The sequence below is a fragment of the Vidua chalybeata genome, chromosome 4 (genome assembly GCF_026979565.1).
Source record: "Vidua chalybeata isolate OUT-0048 chromosome 4, bVidCha1 merged haplotype, whole genome shotgun sequence".
NCBI lineage: Eukaryota > Metazoa > Chordata > Aves > Passeriformes > Viduidae > Vidua > Vidua chalybeata.
In genome coordinates this window covers 23,354,621-23,380,492 of record NC_071533.1, presented here as the reverse complement: position 1 = coordinate 23,380,492, position 25,872 = coordinate 23,354,621, and the positions used below count along the sequence as shown (strand labels likewise).

Genomic DNA, 25,872 nt, shown 5'->3' with positions numbered 1-25,872 from the left:
CCGAAATCATGACATTTTCACCAAAACACCCACCAGAGTCTGCCCTGAGAAATGCAAGGCCTTGCCCCACAAGGAAGGCCTGTTTCTTTTTCCCCGTACAACACACGCTGGCCACAAGAACTACCAAGCTTATGGCTTTAGCACATTGCCCCCAAATCAATGACTACAGGGAGATGAAAAGAATGAGCTTCTGAGTGCTCCAACAAAGAGCCTTATTTCCACCTGTTCAACATCTCTGTCTATCAGCGCAGTGCAGACAGAAGAGCAGACACAGTATGTTAAAATCAATCAAAACTTTATTTAAATTGAATTCAGCAAAAATGAAACTATATACAGGAAGAACTATATACGTAAAGAAACAAGTCTCTGCCTATTGTCCAAGATCCGTCTCAGTCTGTCCTGAGAAGCAGAAGCACTCATAAATAAATGTGATGGTACAGCTCTGGATCGAGGTACATTCTGCAGACTGGGCACATGTGAGAAGCCTCAAGGGCAATAGGGAGGCATCTACTGCAGAAGACATGGCCACACAGGGCTGCCACAAGCTGTCGTCCACGTCGCACAAACTGGAAGAAAGAAAACCACAACATGCATTGGAAGGAAAGAATTTGAGTTTGCTGCTCAATTGGCACCAGGCAAATGAGACTCAGAGCATCTCTGAATCAGTTAGAATAATGAGGGACCCACAGATCTGCCAGTGCCATCTTGGCAAGGGCTTCTCCCTCTACATTCACCTACATTCCCTCTACATTGATGACTTGTGGAGCTTCACAGCAAGGGCTGTGCTTCCAGCCAGCTGCCCACAGCATCCCACATCATCCAACTGATTTGCGCAGCTCCCCTTCTGGCTTTCTCCTCCCACAAAGCAGAAAGGACAACAACAGGTGGATCCTTACCTCTGCGTAATATTCCATGCAAATCGGACACCTAATGACAACTCCTTGCTGTGCACTAGAGGAAACAGAACCAGAGAGAACATGCAGCTGTTAATATAACCACACTTCAGTGGTTATTGATACATAAAGTCTCACATTTTCATACAACTGCACTGACTAGCCATGACACATTTCCTTTGAAGAGCCCTGCTGTCTCCAAGTCTCTGTCTGCTGCATTTGATGAGGACTTGGGGTCTCCCTGCCCTGAGGGAAAGGGTGTCCTGGTTTTCACTAGGAGAAAGGTGCAGTCAGTCACCCTGCTCTGGGATTTGAAGTAACAGCAGTCTCTAGCACTGGCCAGTTTGTGTATGGCAACCTCGACTTCCAGCAGGTCATCAGTAACAGCTTTGTAACTACAGCATCCTGCTGTCCTCTGCTGTCCTATTTTCACCCCAGAATATTCATTCCAGGACCCCGTTTTAAACTACAGAGTAACACAGCTCTGGCAAGATCCAGCCCTGGGAAGGAGCCTTTGGTCAATTTTAAATGCTGCAGCACTGAGCTCTTTCAGCCTCAACTAAACACAGCAGTTACATTCAGTAACTGAGAAGCTTGAGACTGGAGGAACAAAGCGTTTCTTCTTTATATTAACCAAGGGTAGGGATTTGTTCACCTACAGACTTAACAACCAAAACTTAAACATCGACAAGTTCATTGCCAAAATGCATGATGGTTTAGAATAGTTGAACCCCTTTAGGTGGCATATTTAAGGCCTGACACCTAAAAGTTCCATATTCAAGTTGTCTCCTACGTTGCCTTTCCAAAAGGCTCAAAGCACACCAGCTTTATTAAAACCTGTGTCTTTCCCCCCACCCCAAAAAAACACTTTAGAAAACTTTATGCCATAATTCTCATGTTCTTCCCTAGTGACACAGACACCTGGTTTAATTTAATCAGTCTAATGAACTGCATCTTATCCTGATGGAGTGCTCCTAGAGCAGGACTTTCCTGTTCCTCTGCAGAATGGGGATTTTACTGTGCAGGCATCCAGCTTGAACTGCAAGATCTCCATCACAGAAGCAAGCAAACCAGGGCTTGTGACATCCAGCAGTGGCCATAAAAGCATGACCTCCACAACTGCCTGTGTGCAAAAAAATCTACCTTGGGAAGAAGGGCTCCAGCTCCAGGAGAAAGGCAACCAGCTGGCACCGTTCCAGCAGGGAATTTTTGTTAGAATTTGCCCAGCTGCTGCCTGCTGGCCCCGTGATGCCAAGGCCCGTTGATTACAATGGAAGCATTTCCATGTCCAACATCACTACTAGAGCTTGTCAAAAAAAGCAAAGGCAATACTGAGCTATGGCCTGGGACCAATCCCCTTTCCTTGCCATACCCCCACACTCATCTCTAAGGCTCTGTGCAAAGATGTACATCTGCTTTGGGCTGCTTTTTTCTCCCAAAATGCAAATGGTATCATTTGATCATCCTGCAACATGGGAGAAGGAGGGAAGTACATGGAGTATGGGAAGGCCTCAAAGATAACCCAGGCATTCCTGTATAACTTAGTCCTACACAGAAAAGAAAGAAAGGCACAGAATTCTGTGTTTGGTGGGGCACGAGCCATACGTACTCTGAACTTTCAGTGTCCTCCTCCTCTGCTCCCTGTTCTGCAGGGGCTAAGTCAGCCACAGGTACATCATTAGCTCCTGCTCCATTACCAGAGCCAGCCACCTGCTCCTGGCTGTTCAGTGTAACATTTCTCCTTTCCTGTCCATGCACTGTAAGTTAATTGTCAGAAGTTAGACCTATTATTCTCTCTCTCCCTGGTGCTACCCTTGAAATTAGTTATATAAATAGTCAGTAATGGTTCCTATTTTAAATGGACTCTGTTCAGCTTGGTTAAAAACAATCCTAAACAAACTACTTTCCCAAATAGTAAGGCTGGACCCTTCCAGACATTGTGACTATTCTGCTACAGACCAGCACACTTGGTCTATTAAAGCACAGTCCTTTGTCTTTTGCTAAAGGCATTTTCAATCCCTGCTTCTTGAGTTTCTTGAAAAAAAAAAAAAAAACCAACACAAAACCAAACAAATGAACAAAAAGAAAGAACCCCAAAAACAACAGCTATGTCTAAGACAATTCCATTACCAACTGTAAAACATCCACTCACCTTCAAGAAGCTTCCATCGATGCACATGGGAAGGGAGAGAAAAGAAGATACAATGAGATTTGGTGAGCCCCCCCTGGTGCTGCACACAAACCCCAGCTCAGAAAGCAGTTACAGCAGAGGAGGTGAGGAAGGGTAGGGTATCACCCTCTAAGTTTGCTTAAGAGCATTCAAAGCAGTAGCACAAAGAGCTGCTGCCCTGAAAAACAAAGAAGTGAGTGCTGCTGATTCTGCTCTCACTACTGCAACAGGGTAGAAACAGAGGCAGCTTAGGAACCCCCTGAACACCCTCCTCCCCTGTTCCTGTTCCCTATTTGGATTTGACTTGGAGCTGTTTCTTTCCCTCTTTCTCCCTCAAAAGGGAACATTCAAATGTGATATTCAAAAACACTCAGTATAAGGTGAACCACTGCTGAAGAAAGGAAGCCACAACAGAAATTTGGGAGTAAAGAATTCCAGTTTGCTGCTCTATCGGCACCAGGAAAACGGGACTTGGGCTACGTGCAGTCTGTCACTCAGTGCTAGAACTGTAAGGAACAGACAGATCTGCCAGTGCCATCCTGGCAAGGGCTTCTCCCTCTGTGGACCCCACCAAGGAGGGACTTGGAGGGACGTGCAAGTCGGAGCTTCCCAGCAAGGGCTGTGCTTCCAGCCGGCTGCCCGTGGCACCCACCTAAAGCAACTGAGTTGTGCAGCTCCCCCTCTGTCCCCTCCCCTCCCACAAAGTAGAAATTATGAGAACATGTGGATTCCCACCTCTGAGTCCTCATCCTCACTAGCTGGAGGACTGGCAGGACCTGCTGGCTGTGCCCTAGAGGGAAAAGAACCAGAAAGAACATGCAGCCATTAGTTCCACTGTCCATCAAGGGTTATTGATACATAAACTGTAAGAGATTGAAACATCCCCCATTCTGATTTAGCAACATCCCAGCCCAGTAACACAATCATTCCAAAAGCTTTTATGTACTGCAGTGCAACTCAGGCCATTTTCTGAGAAGTATTCAGTGTTGCTGAAGAGAGAAGTAAGGTTTCTTCTTGACTTTGGTGTTTGCTTTTCTCCAGTTAGTTGGTTCTCTTCCAGACAGGCCACTATATGCCAAGTCAGATTTTTTCACACAGAATCAAGTAGACCCCAAAAGCTTGGGAAAAATGTTTCTACTGTATGGTTGAAATTAGACTTTGAAGAGATATTTTCTCTTACGTACTCATCATTATCTCTTTGTTCCTCTTCATTGTTCCCCATCGCTAGCACTGCTCTGATGAAATGTAGCTGTTGCTGCAAATACCACCACTGTTGCAACGGAGTAGAAATGGAGGCAATTTAGGATCCAGCTGAACACCCTCCTCCATGCTCCCCTGTCTCAGTTCCCTAACTGGACTTGGGCTGGAGGTGTGGGTCCTTACCCCTGGGTAAAAATACACCGGAAACAGAGCAACGTATACACCGTCTGGCCATCTGCTAAAGAGAACAGAACCAGAAGTACACACAGCATTAACTTCACTGGGCACCAAGGACTGCTGAAACAGAAACTGTCAGAAATCAAAACATTCCCTATTCTGATTTAGCAACATCCCAGCCCAACAACACAATCATTCCCAGAGCTTTTATGTACTGCAAGCATTTCAGTATACCTCAAGCCTTATTTAAGAAACATTTAATAATGTCTTCATGCACAAAGAAGAATGGCTTCTACTGGATTTTGCTGCTTGTTTTTTCCATTACTTCTCTTCAGGACACCGTATTCCTGGTCCGATGTTTTGCCACAGAATCAAGCAGAACCCAAAAGCTTAGTGAAAAATTGGCTTTACCATGTATCAGAAATTAGAGAAACAACTTCTCTCTCCCATACCCTTGATTATCTCTTGGCTCCTCTTCAGTATCCCTTGCAGGTAGCTCAGCTGAATTCTCTGCTGCTCTGAAAAAATGTGGGGGCTCCCAGTCCTGCAGCGAGATAGAAACCACCTGAACACCTTGCTCCCTGCTCCCTTATTTCAGTTCCCTAATTCAATTTGGCCTGGAGCTGTTTTTTTCCCTTGTTCGCCCCCAGAAGAGCAAATTCTGCTGACACAGCCCTAAACACTTCATGCTGGATGAATAAATCAACATGTGGATCCTCACCTCTGAGGCCTCATTCTCCTCAGCCAGAGGACTAGCAGGACCTGCTGGCCATGCACTAGAGAGAACAGAACCAGAAAGAACACGCAGCCATTAATTTCACTGTGAACCAAGAGTTACCAGTACACAAACTGTCAGTTATTGAAACATTCCATATCCTGATTTTGCAATATCCCATCCCAGCAACACAATCATTCCAAGAACTTTTATGTACTGCAAGAATTTCAGCATGTGTGAAGCCATTTGCCTAAATGGCTTTATGAACAGAGAGGAAAGGTTTCTGCTGGATTTTGCAGGTTGGGTTTTTCTTCTTTTTTTTTTTTTTTTTTTCCTTTTCATTATTACCTTTGCAGACAGACCACTTTATTCCAGGTCTGAACTGTTTTGCACAGAATCAAGAAGAACACAAAAGCTTGGCAAAAAAAATTAGTTTTACCATATATCAGAAATTAGAGTTTAGAGAGACACTTTCTCTCTTGCATACCCATCAACCTCTCTTGGTTCCTCTTCATCGTCACTTGCCAGTAGATCAGCTGAATTCCCTGATGCACTGGAAACATGTGGGTGCTGCTGGTTCTGCTCCCTGTCCTGCAGTGGGGTAGAAATGGAGACAAATTAGGAACCACCTGAATACCTTCCTCCCCTGTTTCAGCTCCCTAACTGGATCTGGGCCTAGAGCTGTTTCTTTCCCTCTTTCTCCCTCAAAAGGGAACATTCAAATGTGATATCCATAAACACTCAGTACAAGGTGAACCACTGCTGAAGAAAGGAAGCCACAACAGAAATTTGGGAGTAAAGAATTCCAGTTTGCTGCTCTATCGGCACCAGGAAAACGGGACTTGGGCTATGTGCTGTCTGTCACTCAGTGCTAGAACTGTAAGGAACAGACAGATCTGCCAGTGCCATCCTGGCAAGGGCTTCTCCCTCTGTGGACACCAGCAAGAGGGGACTTGGAGGAATGGGCAAGTTGGAGCTTCCCAGCAAGGGCTGTGCTTCCAGCCAGCTGCCCGTGGCACCCACCTAAAACAACTGAGTTGTGCAGCTCCCCTTTTGTCCCTTTCCCTCCCAAAAACCAGAAAGGACAAGGACATGTGGATCCTCACCTCTGAGTCCTCATCTGACCAATATGGAAGATCGAAATCAAATAGCAGCCAATCACTAGAGAGAGCGGAACTAGAAGAACATGCAGCCATTTAAACATGGAGCCATTTATTTCCTGGGCACCAAGGGTTGCCACTAAAGAAAATGTTGGTACTTAAAACATCCCCTGTTTTGATTTAGCAATATCTCAGCCCAGCAATACAATCATTCCCACAGCTTTTACATACTGCAAGCATTCCAAGCCATACTGAAGAAACATTCAGTAATGGCTTCATGCACAGAGAAGAATGGTCTCTACTGGATTTTTTTGTTTCTTTTGTTGGGTTTTTTAAAACTGCTTCTCTTTCCATCAGGCCACTCTATTCCAATTCTGAAGTTTTGGCACAGAATCAAGCAGAACCCAGAAGCTTGGCAAAGCTTCTGTATCTGTGTATCAGAAATTAGATTTTAGAGAGTCAAGTTATCTGTCACATACCCATCAATGTCTCTTGGTTCTTCTTCATCATCCCTTGCCAGTGGCTCGGCTGATGCTCTGGAAAGATGCAGCTGCTGCTGGCTCTGCTCCCTGTCCTGCAATGGGGTAGACATGGAGGCACTTAGGAACCACCTGAACACTCTACTCCCCGCTCCCCCATTGCAGTTTCCTAATTGCATTTAGGCCTGGAGCTGTTTCTTTCCCTCTCTTACCCCCAAACTGGCAAATGCGCTGTGGTATCCAAAAATATGTTGTATTAGATTAACAGTTGCTAATGAAAGAACCCCAAACCCAAACCCACTCTTGCTTTTGGTGGAACTGGAGCTGGGTCATGCAGGTTCTGTTGTAAAGTTTGAGGCCTTTCCTTTGCAAAGGCTCAGGAATAACGCTGTCAGGGGGTACCCTTGATGTTATGCCTGTTGCATATTCTGCTTTGCACGGCAGCAGCGACACCCCAGAACTGATGGAATAAACTACACTGTGGGCTGGATCAAGGGCTATTCTTTCAAACAGCAGGGGAAATGAAAAGAAAAAAAAGTGACATTTTTAAAGATTTCTTGGAGTAATAAAAATACATCTAGTTTGCACCCCAGTCAGCTGCAGTTGCGCTTGGCACCTCAGTGATAAGAGCACCTTAAACTGATGTTGCAGCTAAAAAAAACCTCTTATTTGGGAAGTCAAAGACTTCCTGTCCTCTCCCTTCCTTTTTCTTTAAATTTTTTTCTTTTAATCAGCAACAAGCTCTTTTAGATTATTCTTCCAGTCTCTACAAGTGATACTCAAAGAGATAGTTAGATGTCAGAAGACAGGCCCAGGAGCTCAAGAGAAACTAATTTGAATGCAAGATGGAGAGGAGTGTGCCATTCACTACTTACCATAGGAGACTCATCGTCACTGATAATGATGACTTCAGGCTCCGAAGATTCACCTGTGAGATCTACGACGTCTTCGCCTGTGAGATCTATGACTTCTTCACCTGTGAGATCTATGACTTCTTCGCCTGTGAGATCTATGACTTCTTCTTCACCTGTGAGATCTATGACTTCTTCTTCACCTGTGAGATCTACGACGTCTTCGCCTGTGAGATCTATGACTTCTTCTTCACCTGTGAGATCTACAGCGTCTTCACCTGTGAGATCTATGACATCTTCAACTCTGAGCTCTATGACATCTTCGCCTGTGAGATCTATGGTGTCTTCACCTGTGAGATCTATGACTTCTTCACCAGTTGAAAAAGATAACATTAGAATCAAATCAGAGATTGCAGAGGAAGGAAATGGGTTGCCAGTGTGGAATAGGCTGAGGTTGGATTTACTGTGCTTTAGGTCTTTTTTTTTTCAGGAATGTGTCCAACATTTCACTCAAGCTTTGCCCTCAACAGTCCACAGAGAGCATTGCCAGCCCTGTCCCTCTGAAGGGACAGCACAAGAAGGAGAGCAGCTGAGCTCCTCACAGGTTCTGTTCAATGACAACAGCTTATGGGAGGTTCACATCAACAGATGATTCATTTCATATAGGGGAATGTTTAGCACACAGTGGGAAAAAAAGTCCCACCAAAACTGTAATCATAGAGGGGATCTTAATTTTAAAGTATCATGCTGTACATGTTCCCCTGAAGGATGGGCCAGAGCTAATGACAAAGTTTCCTTATCTTCATCCAGCTTGGGAGATCCCAAACTCAGCTTGCCACCCTCCACTGTGGAAGATGCAGTGACTGCCAACTCATCAGAACACGCATTCAGGTCTTTGAGCAGCACTTGAGGACCTTCCCTACACAGCTCCTCTCTCACTGGCCGCCAATAACAGCAGCAATAAGGAGCAGCAGCAATACTGATCTCAGTAACAAACCAAAACAGTTGTCTGAAGGCTCGCTGTTTAGGGATGCCATTCCAGGTGCTTCCTCAATCCCAAGGCTTCCCTTCCTCCCCAGGAAAGGGCCTAGAAACTGGCAAAAGCACATGGCCAGATGGTCTTCAACCCTCCAGAAGCAGTCTCTGTTCTTACCAGGCTCAAAAGCGGGTGTAGCACTTTCCTCAAGGTCTCTTGGCTCCGTCTGCGAAGTCCCACCTGCGCTGGAGGGCAGCAGCCTGCTCCGTTTCCGAGCTGGTCTGGAATCAATTGCTCCTCCAGGGCGCTTTCGCTGACGCTGAGAGGGAACAAAGCCTTAGCATTTTCTGTGCCACTGATATGAACATGGCCCTCGGTTTTTGCAACACCAATGACAGCACACAAGGATACAGAAAACTCTCCTGCAAAGGCTGGAATGCACACCAAATGCTGCTATGGGCCATTCCCACCTGAGCACATCACATCAGGGAAAAGACGGCACCCCTGATCTCCGACAAGCTGCCTCCCCGAGAAAGGTCCTGTCCCAATGGCTTGGAAATGAGGAGACCAGTTCCCAATTCCAGCAGGCTGCTGCTCACACCATAAGCATTTCTGCACTACTGCTAACACCCACAGAGACTGAAAACCTTCACAATTCCAGAACATCAAGTTCCATGAAGTTTTCAAAGGCTTCTGTTCCTCTACATTTGCTACAAACTCTTGAAATGCTTTCTAGAAGTACCCTGGAAATTGTTTCAAGAATCAGATTTGCATTGAGTAGCAAAGTACTTACTGAGCTCATGGTGTTTTGTGATCAAAAACCACCGTCAAAGTAAGTGGGACAAACTCCAAAAAAAAAGGAATGTCAGGGATGTGATCAATCCCTTTGGTTCCTTTGGGCAGCCCACTGCCAATTTTTCGGAGTGACAGAAAACTGCTCTTCCAAACCTATCAGGAAAGTAGAGGAGAGATTATGCATTTGGATTGCCAGTTTTCTTGAACACCCCCATGCTCCAAGACTCCCATTCCCGAGTCCCCATGTCTCGTGCAAAGCTAGAGGCAAAGTCTGTGACTCTGGGACTTGAGCCCACCTGCAGCCCAGCCCAGCCCCACAGCATCAGAAGCCTTTGCAAGAATGGTCTGCACTCACCCGTACGGTCAGTCCAGAGTTTGGCTCGCAAATGTCAGCAAATGGCTCTCTATTCCCTCCCGGGATGGAGAAGACGGATGCTCCGCGTCTGCTGCGCAGCAGAGAATCCGTCAACTGGCTCAACAGACTCCGTGCCAACAGAACCTTGGGAGCAGGAGTGCCCCTGGCAACCGGTGGCAACATTCCATGCCCAGGTAACTGCTGTCCGCTGTGCTCAGCCATGGAGCTCCAGAAGGCCATGGAGGCACCTCAACAATCACCTGCTGCTGCTGCTGCCACCCAGCAGGCCAGGGTGCTCAGGGCCCTGCCCAGCCCGGCCTGGAACGCTCCAGGCACAGGGCATCCACAGCTCCTCTGGGCAGCCTGTTCCAACGTCTCACCGCCCTCACAGCTCTTCCGAACATCTGATCCCAATCTCCCCCTCCTCGTCTAAAACCCTTCCCCTTCCCCCATCGCTCTCTGCCCCCTTTGGGCGCTGCAAGGCCGCAATGAGGCCTCCCCGCACCCTGCTCCTCCCCAGGCGGGAGAGCCCCGGCTCTCCCAGCCTGGCTGCAGGGGACAGGTGCTCCAGGCCTCCACGCATCCATCCCCACGGCCTCCTCCGGCCCTGCTCCACAGGCACATCCTGCTGCTGCTGGGCACAGCTGGGCACAGCTCCGCACGTGGGGCCTCACGGGGCAGAGCGGGGGGGGCACAGCTGCACCTCCCGCCGCCCTCAGCCCGAGGAACCCGAGCATCACTGGAGCCTTTCTGTGGCTAAAGAAACCCCACCAGGCCACACCTCCCCAAATCAGAAAGACATTTAAACCCTTCCTTAACCCTCCTCCTCCAGGTTTATTAGTCTGTCGCTGTTTTAACTTTAACCCTAGTAAATAACAATTAAAATAAACTCAGAAGATTTTGGGGTTTTTTTCCAAACTGTTGAAAGTCTAACAGTTCAGATCATTATTTCAAGTCTCTGAGGTCTTGACATTTTCCAGTGTTCCGCTATTCCTCTGACAGCATTTCCCAACAGGGCTGAGGAGTTTTGCTCTGCTCCCGGGGACAGCACCTTCCTCCCGAGGCCCTGCTCTGCTATGGAAGGTGAAACAGCAGAAAAAGCAGAATTAATAATTGGTTTTCCTTCTTGACATGCTGCCACTGGACCTGTGGACTGGGCTGGAACTCTTGAGAGCAGCAGGGAACCCATCTTAGCCCTGCCACATGCAGGGATGCTCCTGAGAGCACCTGGTCCCATGGGGTGCTCTCTGGTGTGGGAAGAGGTGTGGAAATTCATCCAATGCTGAATCAGGATATTTTCAGCTCATGCTTTACACGAGGAAGATCATTTCTTACAACAAATTTTCAGTTATTACAGTTGTTGCTTTTAGGCAATTGGCAACGTGTTGAGTGTTTAAGAATGGGTGGGGATGACTTTCCCAATATTTTGAGTCTTGTGTCTGGGAATTGAAGCACATCTTGCTCTGGTCATCACATCCGCATTTCTCATTTCTCATATTCAGTGCTTTGAGACTGGTATGAGGTACTTAATTATTTATATATTAAATAGATATTTGGAATTGCTTTTGCATCTTAGCATTTTCATATGAAGTGTTAAATCTCCTTTAGTATTTTTTCTTATCTAAACCTCTGCCCTTTGGACCCAACATTTTTGGAAAGCAAAAGTGTTTAAAGTGAGATGAAGTGGATTTACAGGAGTCTGAAACATCCCATGTGGTAAAGCAGAGAGCCTGTCCACTCGTGCTCCAGGTGCAGCTGAGGTTGTCTAAATGGACTCAGCACTACGCGTGTTTCGGGACAGTATTGGAGGGATTTTAGCAGAAATGTGTCATCATGGGTAAGGGACAGGAGAGCACTGAGGAAGAGGGGCAGATTTTCTTAAGTCAAACATTTGAAGGCTCTAAGGCTTGATCTCCCTAGTCCCTGGTGGACAGCAGCAGCAGCAGGGGCTGGCAGACCTTTACTGTAAGGCCCAATACTTTTTAATTAAAGCAGCCATTGAAAATATTCATCGCTTGGTGGTGAGAGGGAGATAAACTTCCTGCCCCTTCGCTGCACATCCCAGGGAAGCTGCAAAGGCCACATTCCTGTTTCATCTCCTCCCACATGGGTCTCTTTTGAAGCAAGGTGCAAGACCTTTGAAACACCCAATGCTTTTCCATTTCGGGAAGGAAGAAGTTTGCATATATTGACTTCCAAAAATAAAATCTAACAGCCTAAACTAAGCTCAGATTGAGCTGGCTTAATTATTAATTAATTAATAAAATTGGCTTTCTTTTATTCTATTTAATTTTTAATATTTATTTTCATTTTATTTATAATATATTTTTGTTTATTATAAAAAATAAAAATTAATTAATACAAGTACTAAACACCTGGAGTTAGAGCACTGCTGTTTTCACATTATTAGCTATGGTTTGCCAGGAATTTTTGGAGACAGAAGGAGATTGAGGAGAAGACACCTCAGGGAGTGAGAAACCCAGGGTTCGCTGTGCAGGGGTTGTCAGCTCTGTACTCTCCCAAATCAGGGCTACCCTGAGGATCCCAGCAAGGGCCGTGCAGTAATTTAGGAAGGGTGAATATAGTGTAGGATGTTGTACACCAAAGCACTGCAGGGCAATCACTGATGACAAAAAAACCTACAATGACACGAGAAAACCCACTTTCCGCCCCAGCTGGATCAGTGCTGCCTCTCTCTCTCCAACTCACTGTCTTTAATGACCAAAATTATTTTAATCTGAGGGTAGACAAACAACTGGATTCCACAAGCAACCAGCTCAGTCCTTCAGCCCCATGACCTTGGCCGTGGTTGCCCACAGGGGTCCTGCCCATGGGCAAGTTGGTTTCGCTACCGGGCAACCCAAGCAAAAAAAGGGCTGCATCGTCCTCACAGGCTGCCAAGGACATGTTATTGGCGGGGGGGCAGCCAGACACCCAGCTTCCCACACAACTTGCCACAGGGACAGGTCTGCAATCCCTAGAGCAATCCTGCTAGACCACTCTCTCTAAACCCTAGACCGGTCTCTAAATCTGCCACAGGGGTGTGGCAAAATAGTCAAGGATTGCCAAAAGAAGCCCCAAAAAGGTGATAGTCTTGAGAAATGATCATTTGTACCAGTCTCACTGAGGATTGCATTTCACTTCATGTGTCAAAATGTGCTTTGCTTGACTCTAGCAATGGTTGTGATTTCAGAGTATGTTTCCTCCAAGACTGTTTAAAGTAAAAACATTTTTTACCCTCCTTGATGGTGGGCAGTAGGGCGTGGCTTGTTCTGCAGAACAAATATGTCTCTGATTTCCTTCTCTCATTTTTTTTTTCTAATTCTCCACAGAGGTTTGAAATTCCTCCACAGAGTCTACATGGTCTTGAAAGCTGAGCAAGATTTGTGTCTTGCTCTGAATCTGAGACATCTATGAGTGTGCTTGCAGGGAAATGTGCATATAGGGCTTTTCAGGCAGTAACCAAATGGGGAATGTTTTTCCATATATAGGCTATGTTGCTTGTTCATACCCCAGACCTAACACTAGGAAAACGCATCCTCATAAATTGCTTTCTTGTGAAGGCAGGTGCTTTATATCATATAGTATTTTATACAGTGTAAGGCAAAAGTTATCTTTAAGAATTGGGTCACTATGGTAACCACATCTTATCTCAAAATCAAATAGCTGTTATGGCTGCAATTAAACAGTATATTCTTTCTACCAAGAATTATTCTGAATTATAATTCACTTTTTGTCCTAAGCTGGAATTATTTTATTGCCCCCAAAGGCATCAGCATTTGATCTAATTCAGCAGTTCAAAACTTCACAGAGAGAGACTATTGCCTGTCAGAAATCATGGTCAATGACTTCAATCGCTTAAATACTCCAAGAGACTCTACAAAACATCAGTAATAATTTTTGGGGAAGGCAGAAGACAAACAAGGTGTCCTGAAACTTGTGTTCCATTGCAGCTAGCCACATGTCCTGAGCCCAGTGGTGCACAAGAGGGCCAGGTTTGCTGCTGTACACAGGGAGCGGGCAGGCCACAAATTCAGATTCTCCTTGGGCTTAAGCAAAATCTTTATTTTGAAACAAGCAAAAAAAAAAAAAAACTGAAAAAAGAAGAAAACATCTCAGCTTTTCTTCCTTGGGCACTTCTGCCTATCACTTCTGTTCTCGGGATCAAGGACGTGCATGGAAACCTTGGCAGACTAGTGGGACACAGTAAACATCACTCACAGGTCAGTCACTGTGACTGCCTTTAAGACCATAACATAAGCAACGGCAGCACAATGCCCCACGTGGGCCCAATCAAGGCAGTGGCAAAGCTGGTTTCCAAATAAAGAGGAAACAAACCCAGCCTTGTGATCAGGTGAGCTGCACCAGCTTCAGGGAGGAGCAAAACCCCCTAATATGAACTACTTCTAAGGGAGTAGCAGAGCTTGGGAAGTGCCAGTCTTGCTTAGCCCTGCAGGTGGTTAAAGACTTGTGCCTTCAGCACAAGTATTCTCCCGAATATATGGACAGGTACATGGGGCATTCACATTCTCTGGACAGAGAGACATAATTCTGTCTCTCAGGAGAAGCCCAGAGAGAAGAAGAGAAAACAGTCTTTATCTCTGCTCCTTTGTTTTCCCCATGTGGAATTTGGTGTGGAGATTGTTTACCTGAAGTGATTGCTTGATTGGATTCTGGTGACGGTTGTTTGGGTTCAATGACCAATTGGATCCAGCTGTGTCTCGGACTCTCCGCAGGCAGTCACGAGTTGTTAGTTGATAGATAGGTAAGAAGGATGTATGTAGAATAGGATAGTCTCTCTTTAAATAGTATATGATATGTAATATGGTTTAGTTTTAATAAAGCTATCCTTCAGCCTTCTGACCTGGAGCCAGACATCATCATTTCTTCCCCGTTGGGGTTGCCTTTTTTACTATAGGTACATGCCATTGGCACATCCCACGTAACTCCCTGTGATGGATGGGGCCACACTTGCTGCCAGCCCACGACAGCACCCTGGGTCTAGGAGCTGCTGCTAGCTCCCTGTCCCTTCTGGAGACAACTTGCTTTTGCAGTGGGAAAGGTAAATGGTGATGGTGATGATGGTGATGCTCATGGCAGTTGCTTTGTTTCTTCACCTGACTACTTACTTCTGTCTCCTGTTTTGCAGGCTAAGTGTTGAACACAGCAGTCTACACATCTATATTCTTGTGACTGCCCTTAAGCTTACAGGCTTTTTAGAAGGGTGAAGAGCTTCAGAGAAGCTGGCGGTGCTCCTGTCATCAGCTGGCAGTCATCAATGGAATGCTTTAACCACAACATAATGGAGCATCTTGGACCATAAACAAGCTGTCTGGATACCTACAAGTTATTCTCAAAAACTCTTTTCTTTGCATCTGTGAACAACCTACTGTTACATCAATCTTCAGAGCACCGAAATCATGACATTTTCACCAAAACACCCACCAGAGTCTGCCCTGAGAAATGCAAGGCCTTGCCCCACAAGGAAGGCCTGTTTCTTTTTCCCCGTACAACACACGCTGGCCACAAGAACTACCAAGCTTATGGCTTTAGCACATTGCCCCCAAATCAATGACTACAGGGAGATGAAAAGAATGAGCTTCTGAGTGCTCCAACAAAGAGCCTTATTTCCACCTGTTCAACATCTCTGTCTATCAGCGCAGTGCAGACAGAAGAGCAGACACAGTATGTTAAAATCAATCAAAACTTTATTTAAATTGAATTCAGCAAAAATGAAACTATATACAGGAAGAACTATATACGTAAAGAAACAAGTCTCTGCCTATTGTCCAAGATCCGTCTCAGTCTGTCCTGAGAAGCAGAAGCACTCATAAATAAATGTGATGGTACAGCTCTGGATCGAGGTACATTCTGCAGACTGGGCACATGTGAGAAGCCTCAAGGGCAATAGGGAGGCATCTACTGCAGAAGACATGGCCACACAGGGCTGCCACAAGCTGTCGTCCACGTCGCACAAACTGGAAGAAAGAAAACCACAACATGCATTGGAAGGAAAGAATTTGAGTTTGCTGCTCAATTTGCACCAGGCAAATGAGACTCAGAGCATCTCTGAATCAGTTAGAATAATGAGGGACCCACAGATCTGCCAGTGCCATCTTGGCAAGGGCTTCTCCCTCTACATTCACCTACATTCCCTCTACATTGATGACTTGTGGAGCTTCACAGCAAGGGCTGTGCTTCCAGCCAGCTGCCCACAGCATCCCACATCATCCAACTGATTTGCGCAGCTCCCCTTCTGGCTTTCTCCTCCCACAAAGCAGAAAGGACAACAACAGGTGGATCCTTACCTCTGCGTAATATTCCATGCAAATCGGACACCTAATGACAACTCCTTGCTGTGCACTAGAGGAAACAGAACCAGAGAGAACATGCAGCTGTTAATATAACCACACTTCAGTGGTTATTGATACATAAAGTCTCACATTTTCATACAACTGCACTGACTAGCCATGACACATTTCCTTTGAAGAGCCCTGCTGTCTCCAAGTCTCTGTCTGCTGCATTTGATGAGGACTTGGGGTCTCCCTGCCCTGAGGGAAAGGGTGTCCTGGTTTTCACTAGGAGAAAGGTGCAGTCAGTCACCCTGCTCTGGGATTTGAAGTAACAGCAGTCTCTAGCACTGGCCAGTTTGTGTATGGCAACCTCGACTTCCAGCAGGTCATCAGTAACAGCTTTGTAACTACAGCATCCTGCTGTCCTCTGCTGTCCTATTTTCACCCCAGAATATTCATTCCAGGACCCCGTTTTAAACTACAGAGTAACACAGCTCTGGCAAGATCCAGCCCTGGGAAGGAGCCTTTGGTCAATTTTAAATGCTGCAGCACTGAGCTCTTTCAGCCTCAACTAAACAGAGCAGTTACATTCAGTAACTGAGAAGCTTGAGACTGGAGGAACAAAGCGTTTCTTCTTTATATTAACCAAGGGTAGGGATTTGTTCACCTACAGACTTAACAACCAAAACTTAAACATCGACAAGTTCATTGCCAAAATGCATGATGGTTTAGAATAGTTGAACCCCTTTAGGTGGCATATTTAAGGCCTGACACCTAAAAGTTCCATATTCAAGTTGTCTCCTACGTTGCCTTTCCAAAAGGCTCAAAGCACACCAGCTTTATTAAAACCTGTGTCTTTCCCCCCACCCCAAAAAAACACTTTAGAAAACTTTATGCCATAATTCTCATGTTCTTCCCTAGTGACACAGACACCTGGTTTAATTTAATCAGTCTAATGAACTGCATCTTATCCTGATGGAGTGCTCCTAGAGCAGGACTTTCCTGTTCCTCTGCAGAATGGGGATTTTACTGTGCAGGCATCCAGCTTGAACTGCAAGATCTCCATCACAGAAGCAAGCAAACCAGGGCTTGTGACATCCAGCAGTGGCCATAAAAGCATGACCTCCACAACTGCCTGTGTGCAAAAAAATCTACCTTGGGAAGAAGGGCTCCAGCTCCAGGAGAAAGGCAACCAGCTGGCACCGTTCCAGCAGGGAATTTTTGTTAGAATTTGCCCAGCTGCTGCCTGCTGGCCCCGTGATGCCAAGGCCCGTTGATTACAATGGAAGCATTTCCATGTCCAACATCACTACTAGAGCTTGTCAAAAAAAGCAAAGGCAATACTGAGCTATGGCCTGGGACCAATCCCCTTTCCTTGCCATACCCCCACACTCATCTCTAAGGCTCTGTGCAAAGATGTACATCTGCTTTGGGCTGCTTTTTTCTCCCAAAATGCAAATGGTATCATTTGATCATCCTGCAACATGGGAGAAGGAGGGAAGTACATGGAGTATGGGAAGGCCTCAAAGATAACCCAGGCATTCCTGTATAACTTAGTCCTACACAGAAAAGAAAGAAAGAAAGGCACAGAATTCTGTGTTTGGTGGGGCACGAGCCATACGTACTCTGAACTTTCAGTGTCCTCCTCCTCTGCTCCCTGTTCTGCAGGGGCTAAGTCAGCCACAGGTACATCATTAGCTCCTGCTCCATTACCAGAGCCAGCCACCTGCTCCTGGCTGTTCAGTGTAACATTTCTCCTTTCCTGTCCATGCACTGTAAGTTAATTGTCAGAAGTTAGATCTATTATTCTCTCTCTCCCTGGAGCTACCCTTGAAATTAGTTATATAAATAGTCAGTAATGGTTCCTATTTTAAATGGACTCTGTTCAGCTTGGTTAAAAACAATCCTAAACAAACTACTTTCCCAAATAGTAAGGCTGGACCCTTCCAGACATTGTGACTATTCTGCTACAGACCAGCACACTTGGTCTATTAAAGCACAGTCCTTTGTCTTTTGCTAAAGGCATTTTCAATCCCTGCTTCTTGAGTTTCTTGAAAAAAAAAAAAACCAACACAAAACCAAACAAATGAACAAAAAAAAAAGAACCCCAAAAACAACAGCTATGTCTAAGACAATTCCATTACCAACTGTAAAACATCCACTCACCTTCAAGAAGCTTCCATCGATGCACATGGGAAGGGAGAGAAAAGAAGATACAATGAGATTTGGTGAGCCCCCCCTGGTGCTGCACACAAACCCCAGCTCAGAAAGCAGTTACAGCAGAGGAGGTGAGGAAGGGTAGGGTATCACCCTCTAAGTTTGCTTAAGAGCATTCAAAGCAGTAGCACAAAGAGCTGCTGCCCTGAAAAACAAAGAAGTGAGTGCTGCTGATTCTGCTCTCACTACTGCAACAGGGTAGAAACAGAGGCAGCTTAGGAACCCCCCTGAACACCCTCCTCCCCTGTTCCTGTTCCCTATTTGGATTTGACTTGGAGCTGTTTCTTTCCCTCTTTCTCCCTCAAAAGGGAACATTCAAATGTGATATTCAAAAACACTCAGTACAAGGTGAACCACTGCTGAAGAAAGGAAGCCACAACAGAAATTTGGGAGTAAAGAATTCCAGTTTGCTGCTCTATCGGCACCAGGAAAACGGGACTTGGGCTACGTGCAGTCTCTCACTCAGTGCTAGAACTGTAAGGAACAGACAGATCTGCCAGTGCCATCCTGGCAAGGGCTTCTCCCTCTGTGGACCCCACCAAGGAGGGACTTGGAGGGACGTGCAAGTCGGAGCTTCCCAGCAAGGGCTGTGCTTCCAGCCGGCTGCCCGTGGCACCCACCTAAAGCAACTGAGTTGTGCAGCTCCCCCTCTGTCCCCTCCCCTCCCACAAAGTAGAAATTATGAGAACATGTGGATTCCCACCTCTGAGTCCTCATCCTCACTAGCTGGAGGACTGGCAGGACCTGCTGGCTGTGCCCTAGAGGGAAAAGAACCAGAAAGAACATGCAGCCATTAGTTCCACTGTCCATCAAGGGTTATTGATACATAAACTGTAAGAGATTGAAACATCCCCCATTCTGATTTAGCAACATCCCAGCCCAGTAACACAATCATTCCAAAAGCTTTTATGTACTGCAGTGCAACTCAGGCCATTTTCTGAGAAGTATTCAGTGTTGCTGAAGAGAGAAGTAAGGTTTCTTCTTGACTTTGGTGTTTGCTTTTCTCCAGTTAGTTGGTTCTCTTCCAGACAGGCCACTATATGCCAAGTCAGATTTTTTCACACAGAATCAAGTAGACCCCAAAAGCTTGGGAAAAATGTTTCTACTGTATGGCTGAAATTAGACTTTGAAGAGATATTTTCTCTTACGTACTCATCATTATCTCTTTGTTCCTCTTCATTGTTCCCCATCGCTAGCACTGCTCTGATGAAATGTAGCTGTTGCTGCAAATACCACCACTGTTGCAACGGAGTAGAAATGGAGGCAATTTAGGATCCAGCTGAACACCCTCCTCCATGCTCCCCTGTCTCAGTTCCCTAACTGGACTTGGGCTGGAGGTGTGGGTCCTTACCCCTGGGTAAAAATACACCGGAAACAGAGCAACGTATACACCGTCTGGCCATCTGCTAAAGAGAACAGAACCAGAAGTACACACAGCATTAACTTCACTGGGCACCAAGGACTGCTGAAACAGAAACTGTCAGAAATCAAAACATTCCCTATTCTGATTTAGCAACATCCCAGCCCAACAACACAATCATTCCCAGAGCTTTTATGTACTGCAAGCATTTCAGTATACCTCAAGCCTTATTTAAGAAACATTTAATAATGTCTTCATGCACAAAGAAGAATGGCTTCTACTGGATTTTGCTGCTTGTTTTTTCCATTACTTCTCTTCAGGACACCGTATTCCTGGTCCGATGTTTTGCCACAGAATCAAGCAGAACCCAAAAGCTTAGTGAAAAATTGGCTTTACCATGTATCAGAAATTAGAGAAACAACTTCTCTCTCCCATACCCTTGATTATCTCTTGGCTCCTCTTCAGTATCCCTTGCAGGTAGCTCAGCTGAATTCTCTGCTGCTCTGAAAAAATGTGGGGGCTCCCAGTCCTGCAGCGAGATAGAAACCACCTGAACACCTTGCTCCCTGCTCCCTTATTTCAGTTCCCTAATTCAATTTGGCCTGGAGCTGTTTTTTTCCCTTGTTCGCCCCCAGAAGAGCAAATTCTGCTGACACAGCCCTAAACACTTCATGCTGGATGAATAAATCAACATGTGGATCCTCACCTCTGAGGCCTCATTCTCCTCAGCCAGAGGACTAGCAGGACCTGCTGGCCATGCACTAGAGAGAACAGAACCAGAAAGAACACGCAGCCATTAATTTCACTGTGAACCAAGAGTTACCAGTACACAAACTGTCAGTTATTGAAACATTCCATATCCTGATTTTGCAATATCCCATCCCAGCAACACAATCATTCCAAGAACTTTTATGTACTGCAAGAATTTCAGCATGTGTGAAGCCATTTGCCTAAATGGCTTTATGAACAGAGAGGAAAGGTTTCTGCTGGATTTTGCAGGTTGGGTTTTTCTTCTTTTTTTTTTTTTTTTTTCCTTTTCATTATTACCTTTGCAGACAGACCACTTTATTCCAGGTCTGAACTGTTTTGCACAGAATCAAGAAGAACACAAAAGCTTGGCAAAAAAAATTAGTTTTACCATATATCAGAAATTAGAGTTTAGAGAGACACTTTCTCTCTTGCATACCCATCAACCTCTCTTGGTTCCTCTTCATCGTCACTTGCCAGTAGATCAGCTGAATTCCCTGATGCACTGGAAACATGTGGGTGCTGCTGGTTCTGCTCCCTGTCCTGCAGTGGGGTAGAAATGGAGACAAATTAGGAACCACCTGAATACCTTCCTCCCCTGTTTCAGCTCCCTAACTGGATCTGGGCCTAGAGCTGTTTCTTTCCCTCTTTCTCCCTCAAAAGGGAACATTCAAATGTGATATCCATAAACACTCAGTACAAGGTGAACCACTGCTGAAGAAAGGAAGCCACAACAGAAATTTGGGAGTAAAGAATTCCAGTTTGCTGCTCTATCGGCACCAGGAAAACGGGACTTGGGCTATGTGCTGTCTGTCACTCAGTGCTAGAACTGTAAGGAACAGACAGATCTGCCAGTGCCATCCTGGCAAGGGCTTCTCCCTCTGTGGACACCAGCAAGAGGGGACTTGGAGGAATGGGCAAGTTGGAGCTTCCCAGCAAGGGCTGTGCTTCCAGCCAGCTGCCCGTGGCACCCACCTAAAACAACTGAGTTGTGCAGCTCCCCTTTTGTCCCTTTCCCTCCCAAAAACCAGAAAGGACAAGGACATGTGGATCCTCACCTCTGAGTCCTCATCTGACCAATATGGAAGATCGAAATCAAATAGCAGCCAATCACTAGAGAGAGCGGAACTAGAAGAACATGCAGCCATTTAAACATGGAGCCATTTATTTCCTGGGCACCAAGGGTTGCCACTAAAGAAAATGTTGGTACTTAAAACATCCCCTGTTTTGATTTAGCAATATCTCAGCCCAGCAATACAATCATTCCCACAGCTTTTACATACTGCAAGCATTCCAAGCCATACTGAAGAAACATTCAGTAATGGCTTCATGCACAGAGAAGAATGGTCTCTACTGGATTTTTTTGTTTCTTTTGTTGGGTTTTTTAAAACTGCTTCTCTTTCCATCAGGCCACTCTATTCCAATTCTGAAGTTTTGGCACAGAATCAAGCAGAACCCAGAAGCTTGGCAAAGCTTCTGTATCTGTGTATCAGAAATTAGATTTTAGAGAGTCAAGTTATCTGTCACATACCCATCAATGTCTCTTGGTTCTTCTTCATCATCCCTTGCCAGTGGCTCGGCTGATGCTCTGGAAAGATGCAGCTGCTGCTGGCTCTGCTCCCTGTCCTGCAATGGGGTAGACATGGAGGCACTTAGGAACCACCTGAACACTCTACTCCCCGCTCCCCCATTGCAGTTTCCTAATTGCATTTAGGCCTGGAGCTGTTTCTTTCCCTCTCTTACCCCCAAACTGGCAAATGCGCTGTGGTATCCAAAAATATGTTGTATTAGATTAACAGTTGCTAATGAAAGAACCCCAAACCCAAACCCACTCTTGCTTTTGGTGGAACTGGAGCTGGGTCATGCAGGTTCTGTTGTAAAGTTTGAGGCCTTTCCTTTGCAAAGGCTCAGGAATAACGCTGTCAGGGGGTACCCTTGATGTTATGCCTGTTGCATATTCTGCTTTGCACGGCAGCAGCGACACCCCAGAACTGATGGAATAAACTACACTGTGGGCTGGATCAAGGGCTATTCTTTCAAACAGCAGGGGAAATGAAAAGAAAAAAAAGTGACATTTTTAAAGATTTCTTGGAGTAATAAAAATACATCTAGTTTGCACCCCAGTCAGCTGCAGTTGCGCTTGGCACCTCAGTGATAAGAGCACCTTAAACTGATGTTGCAGCAAAAAAACCTCTTATTTGGGAAGTCAAAGACTTCCTGTCCTCTCCCTTCCTTTTTCTTTAATTTTTTTTCTTTTAATCAGCAACAAGCTCTTTTAGATTATTCTTCCAGTCTCTACAAGTGATACTCAAAGAGATAGTTAGATGTCAGAAGACAAGCCCAGGAGCTCAAGAGAAACTAATTTGAATGCAAGATGGAGAGGAGTGTGCCATTCACTACTTACCATAGGAGACTCATCGTCACTGATAATGATGACTTCAGGCTCCGAAGATTCACCTGTGAGATCTACGACGTCTTCGCCTGTGAGATCTATGACTTCTTCACCTTGGAGATCTATGACTTCTTCACCTGTGAGATCTATGACTTCTTCACCTGTGAGATCTATGACTTCTTCACCTGTGAGATCTATGACTTCTTCGCCTGTGAGATCTACGACTTCTTCACCTGTGAGATCTATGACTTCTTCTTCACCTGTGAGATCTATGACTTCTTCTTCACCTGTGAGATCTATGACATCTTCAACTCTGAGCTCTATGACATCTTCGCCTGTGAGATCTATGGTGTCTTCACCTGTGAGATCTATGACTTCTTCACCAGTTGAAAAAGATAACATTAGAATCAAATCAGAGATCGCAGAGGAAGGAAATGGGTTGCCAGTGTGGAATAGGCTGAGGTTGGATTTACTGTGCTTTAGGTCTTTTTTTTTTCAGGAATGTGTCCAACATTTCACTCAAGCTTTGCCCTCAACAGTCCACAGAGAGCATTGCCAGCCCTGTCCCTCTGAAGGGACAGCACAAGAAGGAGAGCAGCTGAGCTCCTCACAGGTTCTGTTCAATGACAACAGCTTATGGGAGGTTCACATCAACAGATGATTCATTTCATATAGGGGAATGTTTAGCACACAGTGGGAAAAAAGTCCCACCAAAACTGTAATCATAGAGGGGATCTTAATTTTAAAGTATCATGCTGTACATGTTCCCCTGAAGGATGGGCCAGAGCTAATGACAAAGTTTCCTTATCTTCATCCAGCTTGGGAGATCCCAAACTCAGCTTGCCACCCTCCACTGTGGAAGATGCAGTGACTCATCAGAACACGCATTCAGGTCTTTGAGCAGCACTTGAGGACCTTCCCTACACAGCTCCTCTCTCACTGGCCGCCAATAACAGCAGCAATAAGGAGCAGCAGCAATACTGATCTCAGTAACAAACCAAAACAGTTGTCTGAAGGCTCGCTGTTTAGGGATGCCATTCCAGGTGCTTCCTCAATCCCAAGGCTTCCCTTCCTCCCCAGGAAAGGGCCTAGAAACTGGCAAAAGCACATGGCCAGATGGTCTTCAACCCTCCAGAAGCAGTCTCTGTTCTTACCAGGCTCAAAAGCGGGTGTAGCACTTTCCTCAAGGTCTCTTGGCTCTGTCTGCGAAGTCCCACCTGCGCTGGAGGGCAGCAGCCTGCTCCGTTTCCGAGCTGGTCTGGAATCAATTGCTCCTCCAGGGCGCTTTCGCTGACGCTGAGAGGGAACAAAGCCTTAGCATTTTCTGTGCCACTGATATGAACATGGCCCTCGGTTTTTGCAACACCAATGACAGCACACAAGGATACAGAAAACTCTCCTGCAAAGGCTGGAATGCACACCAAATGCTGCTATGGGCCATTCCCACCTGAGCACATCACATCAGGGAAAAGACGGCACCCCTGATCTCCGACAAGCTGCCTCCCCGAGAAAGGTCCTGTCCCAATGGCTTGGAAATGAGGAGACCAGTTCCCAATTCCAGCAGGCTGCTGCTCACACCGTAAGCATTTCTGCACTACTGCTAACACCCACAGAGACTGAAAACCTTCACAATTCCAGAACATCAAGTTCCATGAAGTTTTCAAAGGCTTCTGTTCCTCTACATTTGCTACAAACTCTTGAAATGCTTTCTAGAAGTACCCTGGAAATTGTTTCAAGAATCAGATTTGCATTGAGTAGCAAAGTACTTACTGAGCTCATGGTGTTTTGTGATCAAAAACCACCGTCAAAGTAAGTGGGACAAACTCCAAAAAAAAAGGAATGTCAGGGATGTGATCAATCCCTTTGGTTCCTTTGGGCAGCCCACTGCCAATTTTTCGGAGTGACAGAAAACTGCTCTTCCAAACCTATCAGGAAAGTAGAGGAGAGATTATGCATTTGGATTGCCAGTTTTCTTGAACACCCCCATGCTCCAAGCCTCCCATTCCCGAGTCCCCATGTCTCGTGCAAAGCTAGAGGCAAAGTCTGTGACTCTGGGACTTGAGCCCACCTGCAGCCCATCCTGCAGCCCAGCCCAGCCCCACAGCATCAGAAGCCTTTGCAAGAATGGTCTGCACTCACCCGTACGGTCAGTCCAGAGTTTGGCTCGCAAATGTCAGCAAATGGCTCTCTATTCCCTCCCGGGATGGAGAAGACGGATGCTCCGCGTCTGCTGCGCAGCAGAGAATCCGTCAACTGGCTCAACAGACTCCGTGCCAACAGAACCTTGGGAGCAGGAGTGCCCCTGGCAACCGGTGGCAACATTCCATGCCCAGGTAACTGCTGTCCGCTGTGCTCAGCCATGGAGCTCCAGAAGGCCATGGAGGCACCTCAACAATCACCTGCTGCTGCTGCTGCCACCCAGCAGGCCAGGGTGCTCAGGGCCCTGCCCAGCCCGGCCTGGAACGCTCCAGGCACAGGGCATCCACAGCTCCTCTGGGCAGCCTGTTCCAACGTCTCACCGCCCTCACAGCTCTTCCGAACATCTGATCCCAATCTCCCCCTCCTCGTCTAAAACCCTTCCCCTTCCCCCATCGCTCTCTGCCCCCTTTGGGCGCTGCAAGGCCGCAATGAGGCCTCCCCGCACCCTGCTCCTCCCCAGGCGGGAGAGCCCCGGCTCTCCCAGCCTGGCTGCAGGGGACAGGTGCTCCAGGCCTCCACGCATCCATCCCCACGGCCTCCTCCGGCCCTGCTCCACAGGCACATCCTGCTGCTGCTGGGCACAGCTGGGCACAGCTCCGCACGTGGGGCCTCACGGGGCAGAGCGGGGGGGGCACAGCTGCACCTCCCGCCGCCCTCAGCCCGAGGAACCCGAGCATCACTGGAGCCTTTCTGTGGCTAAAGAAACCCCACCAGGCCACACCTCCCCAAATCAGAAAGACATTTAAACCCTTCCTTAACCCTCCTCCTCCAGGTTTATTAGTCTGTCGCTGTTTTAACTTTAACCCTAGTAAATAACAATTAAAATAAACTCAGAAGATTTTGGGGTTTTTTTCCAAACTGTTGAAAGTCTAACAGTTCAGATCATTATTTCAAGTCTCTGAGGTCTTGACATTTTCCAGTGTTCCGCTATTCCTCTGACAGCATTTCCCAAC

The 25,872-nt window shown here is 46.3% G+C and overlaps 2 protein-coding genes and 1 long non-coding RNA gene across 8 annotated transcripts; 1 reads left to right on the top strand and 2 right to left on the bottom strand.

Moving 5' to 3' along the window:
* Positions 1-278: 278 nt before the first annotated feature.
* LOC128787123 (uncharacterized) lies at positions 279-9,798 on the bottom strand. 3 transcript variants are annotated; one of them, XM_053941045.1, is made up of 16 exons: positions 9,712-9,798; positions 9,355-9,509; positions 8,739-8,880; positions 7,864-7,953; positions 7,610-7,788; positions 6,735-6,829; positions 6,262-6,331; positions 5,643-5,746; positions 5,162-5,216; positions 4,893-4,984; positions 4,447-4,501; positions 4,248-4,333; positions 3,799-3,853; positions 2,503-2,650; positions 897-951; positions 279-566 (listed from the first exon to the last, which is right to left on the bottom strand). In XM_053941045.1, the coding sequence occupies exons 2-14, from the start codon at positions 9,361-9,363 to the stop codon at positions 2,618-2,620; spliced, it is 1,065 nt and encodes a 354-aa protein (XP_053797020.1). In that variant the 5' UTR covers positions 9,364-9,509; positions 9,712-9,798; the 3' UTR covers positions 279-566; positions 897-951; positions 2,503-2,617. The 3 variants fall into 3 exon arrangements, with proteins under 3 accessions (XP_053797020.1, XP_053797021.1, XP_053797019.1); XM_053941046.1 differs by having other exon boundaries at positions 7,610-7,761; XM_053941044.1 differs by having other exon boundaries at positions 7,610-7,953.
* A 4,100-nt stretch (positions 9,799-13,898) lies between these two features.
* LOC128787125 (uncharacterized) lies at positions 13,899-15,333 on the top strand. Its single transcript, XR_008430576.1, has 3 exons — positions 13,899-14,065; positions 14,630-14,773; positions 14,861-15,333. It is a non-coding gene; the product is annotated as an uncharacterized LOC128787125 (long non-coding RNA).
* A 68-nt stretch (positions 15,334-15,401) lies between these two features.
* LOC128787122 (uncharacterized) lies at positions 15,402-24,946 on the bottom strand. Of its 4 annotated transcripts, none has more exons than XM_053941040.1 (15): positions 24,860-24,946; positions 24,491-24,645; positions 23,875-24,016; positions 22,733-23,097; positions 21,860-21,954; positions 21,387-21,456; positions 20,768-20,871; positions 20,288-20,342; positions 20,019-20,110; positions 19,573-19,627; positions 19,374-19,459; positions 18,925-18,979; positions 17,630-17,777; positions 16,020-16,074; positions 15,402-15,689 (listed from the first exon to the last, which is right to left on the bottom strand). In XM_053941040.1, exons 2-13 carry the CDS (start codon positions 24,497-24,499, stop codon positions 17,745-17,747), a joined length of 1,161 nt encoding a protein of 386 aa, XP_053797015.1. In that variant the 5' UTR covers positions 24,500-24,645; positions 24,860-24,946; the 3' UTR covers positions 15,402-15,689; positions 16,020-16,074; positions 17,630-17,744. The 4 variants fall into 4 exon arrangements, with proteins under 4 accessions (XP_053797015.1, XP_053797016.1, XP_053797017.1 ...); XM_053941041.1 differs by having other exon boundaries at positions 19,573-19,624; XM_053941042.1 differs by lacking the exons at positions 15,402-15,689; positions 16,020-16,074; positions 17,630-17,777; positions 21,387-21,456.
* Between the last annotated feature and the right edge of the window lie 926 nt (positions 24,947-25,872).